Source organism: Thamnophis sirtalis, unplaced genomic scaffold (genome assembly GCF_051295495.1).
Source record: "Thamnophis sirtalis isolate CommonGarterSnake01/CBP01778 unplaced genomic scaffold, rThaSir2_p1.2 scaffold_8, whole genome shotgun sequence".
Classification (NCBI taxonomy): Eukaryota; Metazoa; Chordata; class Lepidosauria; order Squamata; family Natricidae; genus Thamnophis; species Thamnophis sirtalis.
The window spans coordinates 17133729-17154714 of NW_028261388.1; the positions used below are offsets into that span (position 1 = coordinate 17133729).

The window sequence follows — 20986 nt, forward strand, 5'->3', positions numbered from 1 at the left end:
CTCTGTTACTGAAGTCGTATTTTCTGCAGTCGAGTTTGGAGCGGTTTACCTTAAGTTTGTATCTATTGTGTGCTCTTGTATTGTTGTGGTTGAAGCTGAAGTAGTCATTGACAGGTAGAACATTGTAGCAGATAATTTTATGTACTATGCTTAGGTCAGACCGAAATTGGCGTAATTCTAAATTGTCTAAGCCAAAAATTTCAAGTCTGGTGGCATAAGGTATTCTGTTGCAAGCAGAGGAGTGGAGGACTCCTCGTGAAATATCTCTGGACACTTCTACAGCTTAGGTTCCATAACTTGCTGGAAGGGTGGAACTTGGCCAGTAATCTGGGTTAAACTCATTGTATGGTGCTGTTGTTGGGTTTGAAGCTCCCCACCCATGCTCTGATGCTTTAAGCAAGGGCAAGCTTGAAGGAGCTAGGCATCCCCCCACTTTCCACTTCAAACCCAACAGCAGCTCCACACAATCAGCTTAACCAGGTTACTGCTGAAGTTCTCCCCTTCCTGCATATGGTTTATGGAAACCATATGCACAGAAAGCTAAGATCCCATCTAAGGCTCCATGGAGATTTTCAGTCATCCAGATTCTCAGTCATCCAGGTCATGGTTGTCCCAAAGGTGCTTTTTCAAGAGGCAACTGGACTTTCTGGTTTTTCTTTGAAGATGTTTTGCTTCTCATCCATAGGAGGATGAAGGAGTATTTTGTTTGTGTCTATGCAGATTCTCGAAGGGACGTGGTGGCTCAGTGGCTAAGAAGCTGAGCTTGTCGATCAGAAAGGTTGCAGTTCGGCGGTTCGAATCCCTAGCGCCATGGAATGGAGTGAGCTCCCATTACTTGTCACAGCTTCTGCCAACCTAGCAGTTCGGAAGCACATACAAATGCAAGTAGAAAAATAGGGACCACCTTTGGTGCGAAGGTAACAGTGCTCCGTGCGCCTTCGCTGTTTGCTCATGTCAGCCACATGACCATAGAAATCTTTGGACAGCGCTGGCTTTTCGGCTTTGAAATGGAGATGAGCACCACCCCCTAGAGTCAGGAACGACTAGCACACATGTGCAAGGGAACATTTACCTTTATGGAGATTCTCAATCATCCAGGTCATGGTTGTCTCAAAGGTGTTTTTCAAAAGGCAACTGGACTTTCTTGGGTTTTTTTTCCTTCAAAAATGTTTCACATCTCATCTAAGAGGTTTCTTCCCTTCTCAGTTTCTCTGAAGTCAGAACTGAAGAAGCCTCTTGGACCAAGTGAAAAGTCTTCAAAGAAAACCCAGAAAGTCCAGCTGCCTCTTAGGGGGAAAAAAGCACCTTTGGGATTCCATCTAAGAGGTCATTCCACAACTCGCTGGGTTGAACTTGTTGTGTGAATTCAGACCGTCTGTTTCCCGTGGAACCCGTCCACACGTGTAATACAGCAAGCGAGGCTCTCTCTCCCACGGGCGAACCACTCTTCCTAGGCGGGAAGGCGAGTCCTCCTTAGCCTGCGCGGGCCAATGAGGCGATGGACCCAACCCGACGGCCGGCCAGCCCGCCCGCCCGCAACTTGCTTCGAGGGCACCTTTTCTCTCCCGGCCGCTCGGCTCCTCCGAGCGCCTTTATCTGGGCGGGGTTAAGGCAGGATTGGCGTCCGAGGCGCTGCTGAGGGGAATGCCCACCGCGCGGTGGCGGTTCTGGTGGCGAGGCTGTGTGTTTGCGTGTCTGCCGAAAGGAGCCAGGGCGGGAAGGCGGGCGGGAGTGAAACAGCAAAGGAGAGGCAGGGTATAGCGGCGGCCGGAGCAGGAAGGCGGGAGGGAATAGCGCAGGTCTAGGTTTCCAAGCGCAGCGGCAGCGGCGGCGGCCAGTAGACTCCTCAATCTCACCGCTCAACTCTCTCCCTCCATCTTTTTGCGCGTGAAACCTTTGCAGTCGGAGCGAAACCTCTGCCGAGGTTATGGAGACTGCGGGAAAGGGGCGCCTCGGCAGGATGGCTCGCTGAGTGTGGGGTTGTGGGGGGGAAAGGCAGGCGAGCAGGCGGGGAGGGAGGGGGTGAAGAGAAAAAGAAAGAAAGAAAGAGAAGGAAAGAAGAGACCAGCCACCCTCTTCTCTTTTCCTCCCCTTTTCCCTTTCGTTTGGCTTCCCCTCCCCATTCCCCCCCACCTCAATTGGGTGTCCAGTCCTCCCGCCCCCCCTTCCTTCCTTCTCCCGACATCATCCCCCCCCCCCTCCATCCTCAATGCCTCTCTGAACAACATATAGGAAGAGCGCGGGAGGAGGAGGAGGAGGAGGAGACCCAGGCAGGCAAAGAGAAAGAAGAAGATGAGGATTATTTGCAGACCGCTTGTCTTGTTGTTTTCTGGATTTTGGGGACTTGCAATGGGCGCTTTTCCTAGCAGCGTGCAAATAGGTAAGCGCTGCATTGGGCTGGAGGCGAGGTGGTGGTGGTGGTGGTGGTGGGGAGTGCTTGAACCCAGCGGCGTGGCACGGAATTGGGAGGGAGGGGAGAAAGTGGAGGGGCAACCAACTCCGATCCTGGCCACCGCTTTCCGTTTCGGAAAGAGGGGGACTCAAGTGTCCCCGAGTGCCCCTTTCCCGTTCCCCTCACGTGTCTTTGTGAAGGCAGGGATGCGGGGTGGGCTGGTGGGAGGAGGGGGGGAGGGAAAGAGAGTGGCGGCTCTGCCTGTTATGATCGGCAAGACGGATATGTATATATTTATATGTGTGTGTGTGCGTGCATGTGTGCAATGTGTGTTCAAACTTGGGAAGATGTTCCCACCGCCTTTGAAATGCACCGTTTCTCCAAGATCCTCCGTAACCCTCGTCTTAGCCCAGCCTTCCCATTGCAGCAAGCTATTTGTTAAGGGCCCCCCGGAGCTGATGATGGTGTTAGATAGTCTTGGGTACCATTAGTTTGAAAACTTGGCTGTGATTTCTTTTCTTTTTAAAAAAAAATAAGGTCTCCCTAGCATCCTTATCCCACTTGTCTCTGCCCCGTTTCAGTTGCCTTCGTTTTTTCCCTCCTCCTTTTGCATGGGACTCAGCCTTGAATCCCTTCCAGTTCCAGCTAAACCACTGCATCATTTCTCTCGTGCACTCCTAAAGATGCTGTTAATAAGATGCTAAGCAACTTCCTACCTGCCCAGAGGCTGCAGAAGAGGAAAGTTCTTGATGTTCTCTCCCCCCCCCCCAAAAAAAAAATCTTCTTACCCTTTCCCAGTGTCAGCTCATAAAAAGGAAATGCATATCTCGGAGTTTAAGAGTGCATAATATTAAGAGTGCCTGTATTTTGTTCTCTTTAATCTGCCTGCTGCTTTAGATGGAGAGGGCCAATTTAGACCATTCACATAGATGAAAGGTAAATGGTTTCAAAGGTCATTCTCCTCCTAGCAGATACGTAAAGAAAGGAGAAATGGGGAGATTTGAAAATGGAGGGGGGAGGACTAAAAACCCTACCAGAAACTGGGATTCTAAAAGTCTCCCAAGCTTTGAGTCTTTATGTTCATAAACATGAATTTTACGATTAATAGGAAAGCTACTTGCAAGGGCTGGCATAAAAATAACGCATACATTTTCCTCCTTTTTCTGTCATGTATTTGTTGATAGGTGGTCTCTTCATCAGAAACACAGATCAGGAATATACTGCTTTTCGATTAGCAATTTTTCTTCACAACACCAGCCCCAATGCATCTGAAGCACCTTTTAATTTGGTTCCCCACGTAGACAACATCGAAACAGCAAACAGCTTCGCTGTAACAAATGCCTGTAAGTAAAATAACCGTTTCTCTAAAGTTATGATCACATGATGGTGAAATGAAGACATTGTACAGTTACATCCCTTAGGGGTGAAAAACAACAGAAACAACAACAACAACAAACCCTTGAATTCTTAAGTCCCATGTCCTGGATGCATTGAAAGCCCAGTTACTTTTGTGTTGTTGGTGAAATCCTTTAGGCTGACTTGTATTGAATAACTAGATATGGCATTTACTTTAGCGTTATTACTGTAGTTTCTTACTTTGGGGTTTCTATGGTGATGCGTTTTGTAGTTCTTTTTAAAAACATGAATGTCTTGATCAATTTAGCAACCTCCACAATCTTTCCTGTATGCCAACAAGATATGGCATCCTTGGCTGTGTTTGGAAAGTAGCTCTGATATTTGCAATCAGGAGTGTTTTCTAATCGCTGAGAGCAGAGAGGAGGCTGTGAGAGCAGTGATGTGCATGGTTATATATTGGAGTGACTTGACACTGCAGTTGGTCTGGTGATGTCACTTGTGGCTGCCCTGCTCCTATATTCTGGGTTGTAAATGTCTCTTATTATCTTGTAATGCATACATCCTCTGGATATGTCTCCATACATCCATACATTGGTGTCAAGTCAAGTTAACGTCTGATCTACTTGAGTGAACACATAACTGGAATTATGCCTCTGTGTGTGTGTGTGCGTGCGTGCGTGTGTGCGTGTGTATGCACTTATGTACGTGGATTTGTTTAAAGAGAAAGAATGTGTTTAAATGCGATGAGTTTTAAAAATGGATGCTTCTGAAGACTATACTGGATGTATCCTAGCTTGCTAAAAATATTTGTGATATTTTTCTTATAAAGTGTAGGTAAATATATAAGATATATTTGAAGTTTAGGGTAGAAGCCAGCCATAAGTGGACTGTAAACCTGCGGTACTACAGCGAATAAGGCATGTTGAGATCCCTTTTTCTTCTAGGCTTCAAAAAGGGTTTCAGATTCTATTTTGTCAAAAGATATCTGAGCCTTAAACAAGAAGTTTCAGGTACTGTTTCTTTCATGGTGTTAAAAATGGGAATATGCTGCCAAAGGTTTTAGAAGCACATTCCTTGTGTTGTTTTCAAATGGAGCTTTGGCGCTTTAACATGTAACACACTGTTTTGCATCAAAATATCAACCTGAGAGTTTTAACCCAGTTCCAAAGAGGAACTGCAGGACAACTGGAGCAGTTCTTTTAAGTTTTACCTGACCTTACAAGGAAGCTTCCAAATTAACAAAGTTTGACTCTCTTCATCTTCAGATGTTTTTATGCTAAATGCCCCTGCTGTATTACATTTGAATTATTATCTATTATGGGAAAATATTTTTCCAAGATGTTTTTGAGGGAGAAGGCTTGCAATATTCTCAATGGTTTTTAGGCAGTGAATATGAGTTTCATAACTGGAATTCATACTGCATGTTGAAGGGTTCTTAACCAATAAGTTGCAGAAACTCTTCCTATGTAACCCCCTACCATTTTAGAGAATATATGTTGTAGTGTAATAGAACATTTTTCCTGTGACCTATAGTGTGTGTGTGTGCGTGTGTGTGTGTCTTTGCAAAAAAGATTTATTTTTATTTAGGGATTGTATATTTATAAGTTAAGATGAAGTTATTTTCTCTTGGGTTATGTGATTATTATTTTTTTACTCATTATTCCTATACTGTTTTTTGTCATGTATCGATATTATGACAATACCACATTTAAATAATGCATAGGTGATGAATTATGTCATATATAGAAAATATTGAAAAGAAAAATCTGCATAATTTACATGTGCTTTTTCAGACTATGTGCAAGTTATCATTTCAGTTACATTTTTTTTAAATCTCAAAGTTGTACCCTATGGGTTCAATGTCAGTGAAAAGAAATCCCATTTATTTCAGTGGAAGGTATCTCAGAATGTATTTCATATTCCTCTTCAAATGGATTGAAATTACATTGGCTATATCATATATTTTATGGTAACTAACACTGAGCTTAAGAACAGTTCCTTTTGGTTTTTGAAGAAGAGAATATTTCAATCTTATATTAAATATTCCCTCTTAGTGAAGTAAGGTTGAATGCTCTAACAAACGAATGAACATATTGCATGTCCCTTAAGCTACCCAAGAGCAGAATCCTGCTAAAATCAATTGTCTGATAGCTGGAGGACATTGGTTTCCATGTGATTGCATTAGCTGGGTTGACAGAGGCTTCCAGAGCACAGATGTGTGATATGTTCTAACCTAATTAAAAATATTTATGGAAAAAAATGCACTAATACTGTGGCAATCATGTACAGTATAAAAACCAATCTGACTCTTTGTCAAACATAATTTTGGATTGTGACTCTTGTGTGCAGAAAAGGGAGAAAATTAGCAGAAATTATGATGAAATGCATAAATGTTCCTATGTGTGTGTGTGTGTGTGTTTGTATGTCCTTGTACAGTAGTTCTAAAATCCAATCTGTATAAAAGTCTCTTAGCTGACAGCTATTCGACATAAATGAATATTGATATAAAGTCAAACCTCAAAGATTTAAGATGTGGTCACTTAAGTTTTATTTCATTTTCTTTTGAAGGGGTTATTTATTGAAGCTGCACTATCTGGAGCATTTTGGGAATTAAAGGCAATAAACAAAACACAGAGAGTTCTGTGTCAAAAGATGAATTTACACAATCAGGAACGATCCTGTAGGAACATGTGGAGCCAAGTAAATTTCCCTCTCTGATACATTAGTTTGTTGTTGTAACAACAATATTTGTTTCACTCTGTATAAATGTCATGCTCCTTCTATTTTGATTTTCTCTAGGCCTTCAGATACAGGAAAAGCAGATGATTTGAGCGTATAGATTCCATTGTGGTTCAATGAAGATGACATTATTTATGTTGGTATAGTTCACATTTCTTCCCGTTATGTGTTAGGCTTTTCAAACATTGCTCTTGTGTTTTCTTGCAGATGGGAGAAAAGTGTGCTTAAAGAAATAGGTTTAGCTGAATAAGGACAAAGTCAATTTCATCACTACACTATCATAAAGCTTACATCTGTACCTTTAAGAAGAGGGCTATAAGTTGACTGAAATGCTTTTTATGATGATGTTAATAATCTGAATGTATGCATAGGAATACATTCTACTATCATGATAGGCTTAAGTACACTTTAACAACTTGGGGTATGTGTGCGATAGTATGTTATACCATACCAACACATGTGTAGTAAGCAAGCTTTTGCACTTGTCTATTGGTGGTGCAAGAGCCGAGGTGGTGCAGTGGTTAGGGTGCAGTACTGCAGCCACTTCAGTTGACTGCTAGTAGTGCAGTTTGACGGTTCAAATCTCACCGGCTCAGGGTTGACTCAGCCTTCCATCATTCCGAGGTGGGTAAAATGAGGACCCAGATTGTTGGGGGCAATATGCCGACTCTGTAAACCGCTTAGAGAGGGCTGAAAGCCCTATGAAGCGGTATATAAGTCTAACTGCTATTGCTATTGCTATACTGGAAGAAGGAAGATCTGTTTACTATTCAATAATGGACATTAAAAGTAACAAACCTAGCAGAGATGGCTAAAATATCAGCATATCTAAAGGATCACTCAAATGAGAGATATAAACTGGAGTGGAGAAGATGGATTGACTATACACAAAATAAATATGGGACTAAGAAATTCCAGGTAGTTTATGACTGAAGAAACAAGGAATGATATAATCTGTTTAAAGTTAGCCTAGCAAAGAGGAGTTAAAGCTCAAATGAAAGATGATACTAACTTTTTTTAAAGTTTATTTTAGAATATCTTTGTTAAAGAATTATACCCTGTATTGTTCTGGGAAGTCGGGGGGGGGGAGGGTAGGGAGGGAGGGAGGTAAACATTTGTAAAAGTTTTCTTTTTCAAAAATTTTCAATAAAAAAAAGAAATAGGTTTAGCTGAATAAGGACAAAGTCAATTTCATCACCACAATATCATAAAGCTTATATCTATACCGTTAAGAAGAGGGCTATAAGTTGACTGAAATGTTTTTTATGATGATGTTAATAATCTGAATGTATGCATAGGAATACATTCTACTATCATGATAGACTTGAGTACACTTTAACAACTTGGGGTATGTGTGTGATTGTATGTTATACCATACCAACACATGTGTAGTAAGCAAGCTTTTGCACTTCTCTGAGGATTTTTCTTTCCCAAATAGGCAATTAATGGGAAGCACATTGCAACATTGCAATACTATTCTCAGATTTGTTTTGCACATCAGGGGACAAAGCCAAGTTAGGGAGGATAACTCTAAAATTAGGTTGTTTCACTCTGTAAACATGGTGCTTTACGTCTGAAAATCTTTATTTGTCCTTAGGCAGTCCTATAGGTATATACTACAGCTACATACGCAATTGGTTGTATTTCTTTTCAATCAGCTTCTTTTTAACCAGATTGGTCTGAAGCAACCTGCTTGCAGATCATGGGAGATCTATTTCTTGGGAATTTTTGAGATAATGGTAGCTAGGTTATGCTTCCAGGGAGATCGTAAAAACCAATGGATTAATTCCACAACTTAGCAGACTCTCACAACTTACAGTGTCTTTTATAATCAAGGTATTATTAATCATAGCAGTGCAATGAACAAATAATTTGCTGTTATACATTACTCTGTTGCACCAAGGTGTTTAGATCAGTTTACTCCCCACTGTTTGGTTTGCATTTAATGCTGCTAATCAACAGAGTATGATTGATGACTGAAAGCACTGTAATGGCTCCTGTTCCTGCATTGGCTTGAACAGTTTGGAGATAATTATGATTAGCATTCAATTTGCACTGGAGTTATTGGTGACAATACCATCAAATTATTTTTTATATTTGGTTCCTACTATGACTTGCAATTACATTTTACAAGTTACTTATGTGTTATGGGGTATTCCTTCTTTTCCACTATTCCACTATTTTGTGCCTGGACAGAATTTATATTTTGAATGAATTGTCACTTTCAAAAAACTCTGATTTTATACTTGCACCAACAAATAAATGCATGGATTTATTCAGATTCTTGCGATGCTAAGATAGTGTAACAGGGCTTGACTATTTTTTTGATGTGAATAAATGGTGTAAATGCATTGGTGTCAATATTTAAGATCCCCCTGTTCATTAGAAGCTACTTAGAAGCATACCTGAAAAGATAATGCATGAAGGTGATAGGAAGGTATCACCAAACATTGTCATGCAGGGACTCAGAATAAGCAAAGGTAGATTAACATGTATCTGTATATCTATATCTATTATAGCTATCTGTCTAGCTACCTACCTATCTATCTATCTATCTATCTATCTATCTATCTATCTATCTATCTATCTATCTATCTATCTATCATCTATCATCTATCATCTATCATCTATCATCTATCATCTATCATCTATCATCTATCATCTATCATCTATCATCTATCATCTATCTATTCTATTGTATCTCAACATGCAGTGATGCGAGTATTGCATCTTTTAATGTGTGATTTTTTTAATCATCTTAAGTCTGAAAGAAATGGCTGATTTAATAAGTTATCTTTAACTTATCAGAGCAGCTGCATCTTTTTTCAGGTTCACGTAGAAGCCTGAATAAAGACATTGCTGCTTTAAAGAGTAACTGCACTAATGCACTTGCAATGTTCTAGAGAGGAAAATAAGGTTTCCCCAAACTTAGGAGTAACTATCATACATTATTTTATTTTCTCCAGTCCCAAATAAACAAATGTATAAATACACTAAAGTGTATTTTGATAATCCTCATGTTCAAATGCATTGTACAGGCTTTTAGGGAATATTTCTTAATTTCTTTGTGTATTGACTGCATTCTAAATTGAACCCTTTGTGATCTCCACAAAAAAAACCACAGTTAATATAAGTGACTGATTATGTACCTTTAAGTTTCTGTTAACTGTCATAAACCAATAGATTTTCTCCAGGAAAATCTGTCTCCAACACGATGCTTCAGGTTTGCCAGTGGTGCATTCATTCCCGCTATAATTAAGTTCATACACCTTGCTGCTGAATCATCCTTTTTATTTCCTTGTATCTCTCCAGCATTGTAGATTTCTCAAGATAATCTGTGGTCTTTGGATCTAAACCATGAGAATTTGATTGGTTGATGCTGTCTTGAATGAAAACTATGGGTTTCCTGGAGTTCTCCAATGCTAAAGTTCAAAAGTATCAATACTCTTTCTAGCTTGGTTCCTGGAAGCCAAACTTCCATTTCTATTGTGTATTATTGGAAAAAACTATAGCCTGCATTTTCTGATCTTTGCAGGTACATATTCCAGGATCTGAATATTCTAAGGCCTTCATTGTTGCTCTATCAAGTGCTGGTCTGCAGCATATTTCTTGTGTGCTGGTTCCTTCCTCTTGATAGTCAATTATAAAGGATAGAAACTATTCATTTGGTCAATTTCTTAATTTTCAGTTCTAAGGCTGCTGTTAGAACTGTTATTAATTGGTCTTCTTTGTATCTACTCTTAGACCTGTTGGTGTGCTAACTTGGCTTCATTACTACAACTGGAGATTGTACAATCAACAACTAATAAAAAAGACCAAAGTATAACATACTCTCACCAGTGACCATTTTGATGATAGCCACATGACAATAACTCTGTTGAAAAACACTGTTTTAAATACTAAGAGTTGTGGCACAGTGGTTGGAATGAAGTACTGCAGCTAATTTTGCTGGCTGCCAGCAGTTTGGCAGTTTGAGTCTCACTGGCTCAAGGTTGACTCAGCCTTCCATCCTTCTGAGGTTGGTAAAATGAGGACCCAGATCATTGGGGGCAATATGCTGACTCTGTAAACTGCTTAGAGAGAGCTGGAAAGCATTTTTAATGGTATATAAGTCTAAGTGCTATTGTTACTTTTCTAAAGACATAGATTAGGCTATAGCTATACCAGAGGTGGGTTGTTCCCGGTTCGGTCCGCATCAGCAAACCGGTAGTAGCGGCCATGAGAGGTTCCACCCACCTGCCCGGATGCTTCTGTGCATGCGCAGAAGTGTTGCACATGTGGGAGTGTGCCCGAACTGGTAGTAAAAAAAAATTGCAACTCACCACTGAGCTATACCACTTGGGAGAAGCTATTGCAATAACAAGGGTCATAATAAACAATTCCCCCATTTCCTCCCCCCAATAACGCATTGAATGTAATCCACTTAATCACCTTTTCCAAAAATAAACTGATTTTATTTGAAGAGCAGGGTTTCCCAAACTATGATGGTGTGAAGAACTTTTTAGTTACGTTGTGATTACAAAAAATATCCCCTTTCCCAAAATTTCATTGAATTATTTTCATTGTTCATTTGGGTTCATCTTGGTGTTTAGATTTCAAAGCAAGTGTTTACATTAAGATTGGCTTAGCAACCCCTGTTCTAAAGATTCTAGGAACCAAGCCATATTTTATAGCTTTGACTTGAATCCATATATTAATCAGAATAGATTGAAAAAACCAAGGAAGTCCAATTGCCTTTTGGAAAAGCACATTTGGGACTTCCTAGAGAAGTGTTGTAGACAATTTTGCCATGCTATCTAATAACTAATTGACTAACCCTGCTGGGTTACCTTTTCAAGAGTTTTGGACCTATCAATAGGTGGGTAACATTTTTCCCTGTTTGGGTTGTAATTCAAGGAAGTTGATGTTCTGCATTGATGCCTGGTTCTTGGCACAGATCAGGGGTGTCAAACTCAATTTCATTGAGGGCTGCATCAGGGTTGTGTTTGACCTTGAGGGGTTGGGGTGGGCATAGGCACAAGGGGCATGGCCAGCTTGACATCACTTGTGTTGGGGGTGCTTGTGAGGCCAAACACTCTGCGGGTTCCCAAGTTCCATTTTCGGCTGCAATGGCCCCCTGCAACCCTCTGCCAAGGAAAATAGAACCTGGGAGGGCCGCATGCAGCCCTCCCGAGCTCCATTTTCTCTGGCAGAGGCATGGTGGGCTGGTCCTTTGCTGCTTCCAGAGTGGCCCTGGGCCACATGTAAGCACCCTGTGGCCTTGAGTTTGACACCTCTGGTGTAGATAAATATGGGTGCACAAATTGAAAGGCTCTGGAGAGAGGTGTCTGAAATCTGGATTGTTTGGATTGAATTACACTCTCTGTTATCTAGATTCACTTTTAAACATGATAGGTTTCCAGAGTAGTCAAGTATGTTTTATTCAGTTAGTGCTCCAATTCTACCCCGATGAATATCTACTCCAATCATAAGGATCATGTTAACAGTTTATTACCATTACTGCAACTACTTTTCTTGTAGACAACTTATCTGATTTAGAACCCCCAGTCATATAATTGACCAGGATCTGTTATAGCAGACATGTAACTTACAGCAACTATTATGAATGGCAATTGATTTGGGGACATAAATCAGCTAAACTATTTTAAAACCTTCATTTCGTTATAGGTGGTCTTATTGGTGGTCTTCCATTAGCAATGAAATCTTTAGGAACATAATAAACTAATTTGTCTATTTTTTCTGTATTTTAATAATCACTGTTTATTGCATTTGGAATGTCAAATTAGACATATTGTATATCTAGACATTTACTAATATGTATATTAACTTGTGTATGTGTATCATAGACCTATGTCCTATATCAAGGTATCTAGGCCAGTGAAATTTAAATACTTTTGTTCGTTTTTCAAAAATTAAATTGTAACTGTGAATAACACTTTACCATTAAGTTCTATTAGTGAGGCTTGACTGGTATATTTTAAGTCCTAAAATAAAGAAGATAGTATCTATTATATGTGACAAAGGAGGAGTTATTCTCTCCAGCTTTCATGATGGACCATCATTATTCGTTTATCCTGAAAGCAGCAGGATAAGTCCAACAATGTCAAACCAATGCCTCAGCTATACCTTTTGGTGGGCCCAATTTACCTACTATATACAAAAAGTTTACAAATCGCAAAATTATAGGGATTTTTAAAAAGTGTCCATTACTTGTTTTGTCAATTTATTTTTCAAAGCATGAAGTTACTGGGCAAAGAATGAGGCTCGCTTATAATTCCTACCCATTTCAGCTAGGCTTTAGAAATGTTCACTGTCAGCTTAGAACAGTGTGGAGAATAATTGAAATAGAAAAGTTTTAAATGCATCTATGCACACCAAAATTAGCAGAGCATATAAACTCACTAGATGGGCAGTGAATTCCTTCCATTTGCATCTGTTTCAGTCATGCTATTCTTCTGTGTATTCATTCGCCATAAAAGAGAATGATTTGGTTTTACAATGTTTTGTTCTAGGTTATTAGAAAAACAACATATAATGGAACTACTGTGTAGGTAAATTATGAGATTAATTTGAACCACAAACAAACCAGAATGTGGCGGTTGGAAGCTTCCTGCATGCCTAGACTAAAAGAGATACCTCCCTGTCATTTTTGAATAGTTTGGATACCATTTGTTTTTAATGTTTTTTTCAATTTTCAAAGGTTTCTGCTGTTGCTATCTAATTCTAAGGGTGCTGAAGGAAGCTAGCACCCCTCTGCTAGAAAAATGAAATATTCTAGGAAATATTAAAAAGGCAGAATGTTATATTTCCCTGGATGAGAAATGGAGAAACTTGTTTTAAAGACAAAGCAGCATCCTGCAGCTCTCTGCCCCCCCTCCGGGATTAAAGCATGGCCTTTAGGATATGATAGGATTAACCCTCTACCCATCTAGCAACAGAACTCAACACATGGCACCTGGGGAGATTGCATCATCGAAGCCTGGGGCACAGACAGCCTACAAAGTTGGCTCAGACCGCCGCCCCCTGGGAGTCTGACAGCCAATGGGATACATTTCTTGGACAGGAAGAGGAAACTCTAAGGTGGGGCCCAAGAGACGGTATAAAACTCAGACTCTTTCAGCAACTCTTCCAGAGGTGAAATCCAGTAGGTTCTGACAGGTTCTGGAGCACCAATAGCAGAAATTTTGAGGAGTTCTGAGAACCGGTAGTGAAATTTTTGAATAGTTTGGAGAACTGGCAAATGCCACCTCTGGCTGGCCCCAGAGTGGGGTGGGAATTGAGATTTTGCAGTATCCTTCCCCTGCCAAGTCCACCAAACCACGCCCACCAAGCCACACCATCCCCAACAAGCAACCCCCAAAGAACCGGTAGTAAAAAAAATTGAATTTCACCACTGATCTCTTCCCTTTTTTTCTTCAAAATCTTCAAGGCACGCGAGTCTTTTCCCCCAGGACCTCAAATCATGGGGTCCTGTCCACCATTAAAAACCGTCTTTCCAAACAGCCGCCATGTTTCCAGTGACTTTTTCCCCACTTGGAACTGCACCCAGATGGACATTTGTTCCAACAGTGCTTTTGAAAAAAAAATCCATAATATCTTCAAGCTTACTTTATTGTTAGAATACGATAAGGAATTCTACTGCTGTTATTTATTTATTGGTTTTTTAAAAAATCTCTCCTCCATTGCTCTGAAACTCACCAGACTACCCTTTAAGTTTCTTAAAGAAGAAGAGCTATTGGAGGGATTTTCTTATCATGCATTTCCTTGAGATTTAATTGCAATTTGAGAAACCAGGCTGACTAGGATGCCTCTAGAGATGATTGTCCAAGGAGTAAGGGAATGAACACAAACATATTAGCCATTCAGTAAGTAAAAGAATATCAGGAGAATTTCTCTGAAATTTTTTCGTTTGAAAAACAAAAGTCTGAAAAAAAATCTTTTTATTCCTTCTTATTAGCATTATCTCATGAATCACTGACTGAAGCAAATAAGTGATTTGTTTACCTCACTAAAATAATGGGAAGTATAAGCAAGCAAGTGACTGGATCAGGAGTGTCAAACTCGATTTCATTGAGGGCATGCATCAGGGTTGTGTTTGACCTTGGAGGACTGCAGTGGGCATGGCCAGCTTGACATCTCTCGTGTCGGGAGTGCCTATGGTGACGCGAGTGCTCTGCCAGTGAAAATGGAGCTTGGGTGGGCCACCCACGGCCCTCCTGAGCTCCATTTTTGCTGGCAGAGGCACTCTTAGACCCCTCCTTCACTGATTCCAGAGCGGCCCCGTGGGCCAGATCTAAGTACCCCACTGGCTGGATCTGGCCCCCGAGCCTTGAGTTTGACACCCCTGCACTAGATCCATCTTGCTCAACAAATGGCCTGGATTCTAATTAGTATCATTCCCCAGCAAGCATATAAAACATTGGAAGATCATTCCCCGTGTTGGAGAAGACATGTTGGAAAGGATATCAAGTTACAGAAGAGTAGTTTATTATAGGCTGATACATTTTTAATATAGACTTTTAGCATGGGTGCTTTGCTGTCTCTTTTTAATGCTTTTCACTTTGATGTGCTGCTGAGTCATTGGCAAAAGAAAGCTTTATTTGCACCCTGCTGATTAGAGAAGATAGCTAAATTAATGGAGTGTATTATACTACATTCCTGGCTTGATGTAAGCTGATTCTGTCAATGCGGAGAAAGGAAGTATCAGCTGGACTTGCACTTAAAATATATGTAACTAAACCTGCCTGCGCTATGCCTCTGGACAAAAAATCCCAGAAGCTTGCTATAATGAATGTTATTTTGGATACTTTATTTTTCATTTTGTGCTGCAAGTACTAACTCAGCAGTCGCTCAGGAGCCTTTCACAATGTTAAATCTTGTTTGGAGTCATCATCTTACATTACAGTCTGTACGGACATGTCAATACTTAAAATGGAATTAAAATGGTCCAAAATATATTCTCTCTATCTCTTCCAAATAACTTCTAGAAACTATAGTGAGGGACAGAAACTGATTTGTCGCACATAATCCCTGTCTTTCAATGTATTATTTATTAAAATTACTTATAGTGCAGTGATGGGTTCCAGATCCCGTTGCAACCGGTATGGTTGCAATGGGGCCCGGCGTCCTCCACATGAACATGCACGCATGGATCTTACCATCTAGTGATGCCTCTGCGAGCCTCTGCAATGCTCCAGAGTATTGCACAGGTGCTGTATGTGCTGTGCACGGAAGCGCCAAAGAGTTTAAAGACAGGCAAGGAGCGCAGGCAGGTGGGCCCTCCAGAGCACCGTACCAAAAAGGTAACCGTACCGGAGCGTAACGCCTGCAACCCACCACTGTTATAGTGTCTTTCAGGCATCAATCTTTCTAGATATGTTGCAACAGAAAACAAATGTTTTTAAATCAATCTATCTATCTATCTATCTATCTATCTATCTATCTATCTATCTATTTATCATCTCAATTAGTGATAAACATGTAGGTAATATTGTAATTCTTCTAAGGTAAACCCCCTCTTCTTTGGACTGCATCATTTGGTCTACTATTCAACCCTTCCCTAGATCATATAGAATCATCTTTTTCTTCTAACATGCTAGCCATTCTTCCTAATTTTGTGTCATATGTATATCTGTGACGTGCTGTAGTCCAGAATTGCAGGAGAGAGGGCTAATTTCTGTTTCATTTGAATGAAATAATAATAATGTAGAAATAATCTGAAAGTTTATTAAAAAAAACAGAATTCAAAATCCAGTCCTTAAACAAATACCGTAGGACATATACAGCAATGGAATTTGGCACATATACAGCAATGGAATTTGGCTTAGAGAAATGTGCAACAAAAGAAACTAATCGGGGTAAAATCATGGATGGTAATGGAACTGAAACTCCAAATAAACAAACTATCAGAAGCCATCAGAATGAAGCTTACAAGTATCTGGGAATTTCCAGTTGAATAGAATAAAACATGGAGAAATTAAAAATGTGATTAGTGAAGAATATGTCCACAGAGTGACAAAATTGCTAAACCCAAACTTGAATGGTGGAAACAATATCAAAGCCATCAATACCTGGATCATACTTAGGAAAGGGGCTGACATCGCGACAGGACGATGTGCGTTCTTGGTGTTCCGAGATTGCAGTCAATATTTCTGCCGTTGAATGGTTCATTCAGACCTAAACCATCCCGCAGAGACGGTGATTGAGAAGGGCACCTCCTGCTGATCTCAGGGACATCACAAAGTCCCTGAAAGATCCAGGAATAGCCTTTTTTTCCAGCAACAGCTAATGAAGCTGCTGAAGTTGGGACAGTTTTGGAATGGGAAGAAAGCGAAAAGAGAAAGTGTGTCGAATTAGTGAGGTAATATTATTAGGAAAAGAGACTACCCCCAAAAAAATTAAGTTAAATTAAAATTGAAGATAGAAGACTGTGAGTGGCGAAATTAATCTACATTAAATTTAGTGTGTTATCCTGTTTCTATTTTTTTTTCATGGATGGAATTTTTGCAAAGACTTCCTATTTTTTAAACTGAATGGATTAATTTTTTCTTCTTTTTTCACTTTTGCTTTGGATTAAAAATTTTCCTTCTTTTTTATAATGCTTGATTGGATTGATTGGATTGTTTTTGATCTCCATTTAAGGGTTTTTTTTCTTTTTTAAGCTTGGAATATAAAGAAGATAATAAGAAGGATTATAAAGAGGGTTGTAACAACAGGAGGAAAAGCAGTTACACTGTCACTTAGAGGCTGGAGGCTGGATACTTCTTTCTCTTTGATCTTGAGATTCAAGATTCTTTCAGTTTGTTTACTGACAGTGATAGTATGAAGAGCACAAGTTATTTATACAGGTGCCTTTTGGGAGTTCTATCACTAGCTATTGGAGGGAAGACAACATTTGGACTTGAAAGATAATAAATGAACCTGTTTGAAATTTATTAAAATAGCCTTGAATCCTTTGATGGCAGTGCCTGCAAAATTGGAAGAATGCTGCAGCAGGAAAAAGAAACTGTAACATTGCAAATGATTATGTTTGAAATTCAAAATCTATTAGTTGTGACAGAGAGAATTGAAAAGAGATTGGAGAATATGGAATACAAAACACTAAAATTTGATGGAAAAACTGAGGATGTTTATCAAATGAAGAATGTGGAGGACAGAGTTCAAAAAATGGAAGAAAAAAATGAGCAAAGAGATAAGAAAACTGTGGATACTGACAACAAAGTGAGCATGATTGGTAATGGCAAGAGCGGAATATGGAAAGGGGAGATAGATGGATTGGAGCTCTACCCCAGACTTCAAAGCACAGAAGAAGAAAAGAGAGAAAAATTGATGGAGATAAGGAGAGAAATCTTGACAGAAGCACCAGTGATAACCAAAGATAAGCTAATGGAAAGAGCAGGTGTTGGGATTCGAGCTTTTATGAGATACGAAAGGAACAATATGTTGCGAAGAGAAGTTCATACAAGATTTATTAAGAAAGTAACTAGAATATTAATGCTACAAATGGCAAGAGATATAAGACTGCACTATTACTGGAAAGATACAGGTTGTTGCAATGAAAATGTATAATAAAAATTAACCTAAATTTAGTTTACTAGTAATATGTATAAAAGGAAGTGACAATAGCTATATTTAAATAGTGATTAATAATGATAACAATACATATAGATATATTAGTTTGATAATATGAAATTTTATATTAACAACACATGGAGAATATGAGAAGAGGTTTAAAAGCTTTATCTAGAATATGTTATAAAGATGTATTGCGATTCAGTTATTTTAGGATGATTTATTATATGAATGTTATCATATAATCCTATTTTAGATTTTGAATATTATAGCAATAGCAGTAGACTTATATACCGCTTCATAGGGCTTTCAGCCCTCTCTAAGCGGTTTACAGAGAGTCAGCATATTGCCCCCAACAATCTGGGTCCTCATTTTACCCACCTCGGAAGGATGGAAGGCTGAGTCAACCCTGAGCCGGTGAGATTTGAACCGCTGAACTGCTGATCTAGCAGTAGCCTGCAGTGCTGCATTTAACCACTGCGCCACCTTGGCTCTATATTATTATTATATATAAAAGGATGTAAAAACAATTATAGTCAAATTAAGGTTGAGATATAACAATCATGATATACATGAATATATGGGAATTTAAAATATGTGATTTGACATGAAAAGCAGATGATGACTATGGAAGAGATGCATGGAAATACTGTAACCAATTGACATACTTTCTACAATTTGTAATGGAAGATGTTTTTTTATTTTTATGTTTGTTTATCTTTGTTCAAAAATAAATAAAAAATTGTGGTTTTTTTTAATATCTGGATCATACTTGTAAGATGATACACTGCTAGAATTATTAACTGGACACAACCTAAACCTGACTGTGGACTGAAAAACAAGAAAGCTAATGACTATTCAATATGCATTACATCCTTGTAGTTTTAGAGAAAGATTATACCTGCCATGCAAAAATGGATGCAGTGATTTACTTCAATCAATCGAAGGAAAAAAAAATATGCATTGGCTGATTACACAAAAAGCAGGCAAGAACAAACATGGATTCAAATTAAAAATGGAAATTGACTGAATGTGCAAGAAGCCAAACATGAATATTGGAATAATGTAATAAAAACATGAGCAGAATACTGGCTAGCAGAATAATGGCTTACGCCTGCAATATTTTTAAAAAAAAGAAATTGAAGGCTCAGTTTTGGTTGCTCAAGAGCAAGCGATTTAAACTAATGCAGTGAAAGCCAGAATTGACAAATGGTCAAATGATTCAAAGTGCAGATTGTGCAAAGAAGCAGAAAAATTGGTAGATCTTATAATCAGTTTGTACAAGAAGTTTACACAAAATGATTACAAATGATGACATAACACAATGGCCAAAATGATTCACTGGAATATCTCTAAAAAAATTTCAGGTGACAATAATGAAAAATTGATGAGAACATATAGTTCAAAAAGTAGTTGCAAGTTAAAATATTGTGGAATTTCCAGAGACAAACTGATAAAGTCTTGACACATAAGACACCAGATTTAACTCTGGTTGAAAAGGAGAATGGATAATTGATGTAGTGTCAAGGACAGAAAACCAAGCCAGTTCAAATGAATTCAGATTTATTACATGCTAATACTCTCTACAAGAATCTGACGTAGGGTTAAGGCAAATTGGCAGTAAATCAGACTCAACAGAATTCAAGTATGCTGGACTTAGATCTTTTGTGGGCATGAAGGGACTCAACACTGATGATGTGCTTGATCCCTCCCTCAGGGTCATCCTGGTCATCTCCTATATCTGGCAATACCAAGGGACAGTAAAATAAAAGGCAAAGAATTATAGAAGATCACTAAGTATCAAGATCTGAAAATTGAAGTTAAAAGATTGTGGCATAAACTGACTATAGTTATCAGAAAACTGTGTGCCATACCAAAAATGATGGACAGTACTTAATATATGCAATGATAAAATTTTCAAAAGGCCACATTTCTTAGATTTGCCCGTATATTATATTGATATATTTTACAACACCCTAGGTTCTTGGGAAGAACTCAGTGCATATGAAGGCCAACACCAGCTAAATTGTTGGCAGCTGAGATTTCATATTGTCTTGTATGTATAAGAATGTATTAACCTTGTATGTTACCTGACTGTCAGTGACTCTGAGTAGTTCACAACAAAGAAACTATCGTAAAACTAATAAAATGTAAAAATTAAATAAACAGATGACAAGTACGATGAAGGGGAGGAGGTCTCACAAAAATCAGACCTACAGCACAAGACTTGATTTTGATTGCAAGAAAAGGAATTCATATTGAATGTGAATAAAAACAGTCCAAACAATTGCATACATGAAAACTCCTGTATACCCTTAAACAAGAGTCCAGAGGAATATTTAAATTAGCAATCACCAGAAGAACTAGAAATTAATCTTAATAGTTTAGAAACGAGAATGTGACTGCTTCACAGATATTCATGTAAATATAAAAAATTTGGTTAGCAATACATTTGTATGTGATTTGGGAGGTATTTATGGAAGTTAAAAGAATTAAATGACATTAAACCAAGAAAATGTATTGCATTATACCAATTGATCCCATATATCTTGTTTTCTCTTGGTTGTCACCTTCAAAACATTACTGTATATCTACATCATTTCTCAGAAAGATTTCTTAGCAGTCACATTGTGGTAGTTGATTAATAAATATACCTCTTAACTTGAAAAGTGACTTGTTCAAAATGGATCTGTATGATTTTGGCTTGGAAAGAAACAAAATGTGCTGTGAAGGCAACTAAAGTAGATTAGATTTACTATTTATCTTCTGGAAGATACTGTAGATTAGCTGTTTCCAAATGAAATTAATGACTGTATATGCACTTGGGTATATTTTGGCCTAGAAATTAATCCAGTGGACATTAATCAAACTTAGTTCTGAGTAGACAGAATTGTATAGTCTCTTCCCAAAACTTTCTTTACCCACTAT

At 38.8% G+C, this 20986-nt stretch overlaps 1 protein-coding gene across 9 annotated transcripts in view; it reads left to right on the plus strand.

The window, feature by feature from the left end:
* Window positions 1–2051: 2051 nt before the first annotated feature.
* Window positions 2052–20986, plus strand: part of GRIA4 (glutamate ionotropic receptor AMPA type subunit 4) — a 291186-nt gene continuing 272251 nt past the window's right edge. For 5 of the 9 annotated variants that reach the window (XM_014071708.2, XM_014071709.2, XM_014071710.2 and 2 more), the window contains exons 1-2: window positions 2053–2380; window positions 3577–3735. In XM_014071708.2, coding sequence (XP_013927183.1) covers window positions 2293–2380; window positions 3577–3735 — 247 coding nt within the window. In that variant the 5' untranslated portion in view covers window positions 2053–2292. Of the gene's footprint in view, window positions 2381–3576; window positions 3736–20986 lie in introns of all 9 variants that reach the window. The other 4 variants (XR_015697457.1, XM_087721154.1, XM_087721153.1 and 1 more) reach the window with 3 other exon arrangements.